Below are 3690 nucleotides of genomic sequence, written 5' to 3'. Positions count from 1 at the left end.
CTTTGATTTTTTTTCTTGATTCCATAATGAACACGCAACCAATTTGATGCATAGAGCAATATTTGGACTGTATCGGTTCCCAAAGAGGCATGGTGAGGATCAATTACCCTACACTAGTACTAAAAGTCGATTCAGAAGCAATTGTAGTTATCGGAATTGATAGTACATCACAAGCCATTTTTGATAAGATCCTAAATTTTAAGTTGTTAATTCTCCACCATGACAATGCATCAAAGTCAGTTTCATCTTCACAAATAACACACCCTTCATCCAAGTACACTTCTAATTCAGATTTTACTTGCTCAACACTATCAACGTTCTTTATGTAACTAGAAAATTGTGTCTTTACTTTACCTCTTCCTCTTCCATTTAAATTATTCCGACCAATAGAAATTTCTCTTTGAGTTTCACTTCGAGCATTGCTACTGTCAACACTAGTTTTATGAGCTTCAACATACTCATTATACAACATATGTAATGTCTCACGAACCATAGAAATATGGTCAATTGCATCACCAACTGAATATATCTCTTGAAAGCACCATTTAATCAACTTCATCTGGTTCCTTGGATTTAAAACTGCTGCTATAGAGATCAATAAGTTGTTATCACCTCAATATTTATCAAATTTAATCTTCATCTTGTTAATCATTTCTACTATGAAACTTCCTTCATCTGCACTTGCTTCATTTAACAACTTTTTAATGGTGTAAAGTTCAGTAAGAAAAAAGTAAGAAGTAGGATATTCACTTCCCGAAATAAGATGAGTTATTTCATTAAATTCCTCAAGAAATGAACAAACAACACTAACCTTCTTCCAATCCTCCTCACTTGGCAAAAAAGTATAAGCTGCATCCCTTGCTGCATATCTAGGAAAAACGTCTTTGAACTCTAAAGCAGCCGATAATATACAAAATGTGGCATTCCACCTTGTGCAACAATCCAAAACAAGTTTCTTTGAAGATAGTTTCAATTGCTTTGAAATTTCACTAAATATATTAACATGAGTCTCTGAGGCAGCTATATGTTTCACACTTTCACGCACATTGAAAAAAATATCTTGAATCTCAGATAACCCATCTTGCACCAAAAGATTCAAGATGTGTGCACAACATCTTACATGAAATAATTTACCACTAAGAGGAAGATTATTTTTATAGGAGAGGTTATCCTTCAACATCCTCACAACTACATCATTATAGCTAGCATTATCAACTGTAATTGACCATACCTTATTTTCAATTCCCCATTTAACCAAGCACTTATTTAACACATCACAGATGGAAACCCCATTATGAGGTGGAGGAACATCTAAGAAATTCAGATTCCTCTTTTGCAAATTCCAACTAGAGCCCACATGGTGACAGGTGACAACTATATATGAAACCTTTTGATCTGACTTCCATAAATAAGTAGTCACACTAACCCTATTCATATCTTTTAATGATTCCATAACTTTTTTCTTATCAATTTCATAAGAAGTCATACAATCTTTTTTCACAGTAGCATGACTAATCTTATGATAATATGGAATTGCGGTCCTCATTAATAAATTGAACATTTCATATTCAAAGAAAAGGAATGGCAGCTCATGAACAATAATCATGTGAGAAAAAATCTCTCTATTCTTCCCATGATCATACTTGAAATTCTGGACAACATTAACAGTTTCTGATTCAACAATAGTTATAGTGACACTAATAATTTTTTGACCTTTATCACTAATCTGCTTCCTCAAACAACCCTTGAGGTGCCTCAAAAAATGGGATGTAACACCAGTCTTATTAATTGTGAGCCGATGTTTACAATAAATATATTCAACCTTTATTGTTCCATCCGGAAGAGTAACCTCTTTAAAGCCAACCCACACTTTGGATGTTCGTTTTCTTTTCTTTGGAGCATATGGACTTTCATCCTCTTTATCAATGGTGTCGGGTTGCTGCTCATTATTGTTTTGAGTTGCTTCATTGGTATTATTTGCTGAAGGTTCAATTTCTAACAAAATAGGACTTGCAGCTGAATCTTCATTATTGGTATTATTTGCTGATAAGTGTGGAGTTGACATTGGATTGCTCCTTTTTTTTAGGCCACTAGACATTAAAATACAACTACATCACTAATATTACAACATTAGTGAATAGAGTCAGGATACCAACAATTTCAATCTAATAGCTACATTACTAATTGGCATTTCAAAATATATAGTCTAATTTGCATGGTTTATATGAATACAAAATCCTACTGCCTATATAAAAAAATCAGACAAACCACTTAAATACCAACAGTTTCAGACAATAAATTAAATAAGACAAAAGACAAAAGTAGGGAAATAGAAGGGAAGGTAAAATTCTACAAGTGCAAACCACAAACGTATAAAAAAGAAGGGAAATACAAGAGAGGAACTGAGGAAGCAAATCCGAACTTTCTTCTTCATCTGTGCTATTTATCATGAATTTTCTAAATAGAGTATTAGAATTAGGATAATTTGGAATATTATTTTGGAGATTTAGGATCTTGTAGAAAAGAAGTCATGAACCGGGGGATTTTCTTGTCTTGGCTTAGTTTTAGCTTGTGTTTACAAGAAAGGAATTACCTGAAGCAAACAAACTCCACTTTAAACCCGTAATAGAAGGAAACGAAGCAAAAAAATCAAACTTCAAACAGAAGGTTAGAGAATGGAGATCAAGGGCAGTCAAACTGGTGGAATTCGAGCTTGGAGATCACTAATCAGGAGTTGCCAGATAGATAGTCTCTTGATCTCGGGTCACTGCACGAAACTCATGTTGGAGTGTATACTGAAAGCCTAAGCTTTGTAAACATTCATTATGTATAAAGAATCACATTTGGTCAAATTGTCTACATTTGTTTGTAGTTGTTCATTTAATTTATATTGTAGATAACATAGTATGTGGTGTCACATGCAGAAGATGATGTTATCAGTACCTTATAAATTATAAACAGTAGCTCACGACCAAAATGGAAAGGAACAAACCATTAGAAGGTCGTAGTGTAATTAGGTATTAGTTTATCTTGACTATATAATTACACTAGTACACTCAGAGTGTATTGAGTAGGACCATTTGAGGTCGTTTCTTTTATACTGACTTTATAAAGTAACAAAGACATCGGTTATTATGGAAGTGTGTGCTCTTAATCCTAATATAATAACAAGCATATATATTTGATATTTATTTCTTTAATTTATCAATGGGTGAGATTTAGTTCGATGAATCAATAAGCCCGATAAGTTGTGAAATGATATCACTTATAGTGTGTGTTGTTGATTATAGAAGGAAACTGTGTCCTAGAGATACTAGGTTGATAATGTCTTCAAGAGGAGCTCATAAGGATTGTCATGTTAAACCCTGCAGGTGGACCTAGTCCGACATGACAATAAGGTTGAGTGGTACTACTCTTGGATTTAGATATTAATTAAATGAGTTGTCAGTAACTCACTTAATTAGTGGACATTCGATATCTTAAACACAGGGAGACTAACACACTCATAATAAGAAGGAGCCCAAAAATGTAATTTGGGATTGGTGCGGTAGTTCAATAATAGTTCTCTAGTGGAATGAATTATTATTGATAAAATTAAGTTGTGTGTTCGGGGCGAACACGGGATGCTTAATTTTATCGGGAGACCAAAACCAATTCCTCCTTTCGGTCCCTATCGTAGCCTCTTATCTA

At 33.7% G+C, this 3690-nt stretch overlaps 1 protein-coding gene across 1 annotated transcript; it reads right to left on the bottom strand.

Annotated features, from left to right (window-relative positions):
• Positions 1-613: 613 nt before the first annotated feature.
• Positions 614-2065, bottom strand: LOC121990006 (zinc finger BED domain-containing protein RICESLEEPER 2-like). Its single transcript, XM_042544284.1, has one exon. The coding sequence runs from the start codon at positions 2063-2065 to the stop codon at positions 614-616; it is 1452 nt and encodes a 483-aa protein (XP_042400218.1).
• Positions 2066-3690: the final 1625 nt, after the last annotated feature.

This window comes from Zingiber officinale, chromosome 6B (genome assembly GCF_018446385.1).
Source record: "Zingiber officinale cultivar Zhangliang chromosome 6B, Zo_v1.1, whole genome shotgun sequence".
Lineage (NCBI taxonomy): Eukaryota > Viridiplantae > Streptophyta > Magnoliopsida > Zingiberales > Zingiberaceae > Zingiber > Zingiber officinale.
Note: the sequence above shows the minus strand (reverse complement) of the source record. Positions and strands in the feature narration are given on the sequence as shown.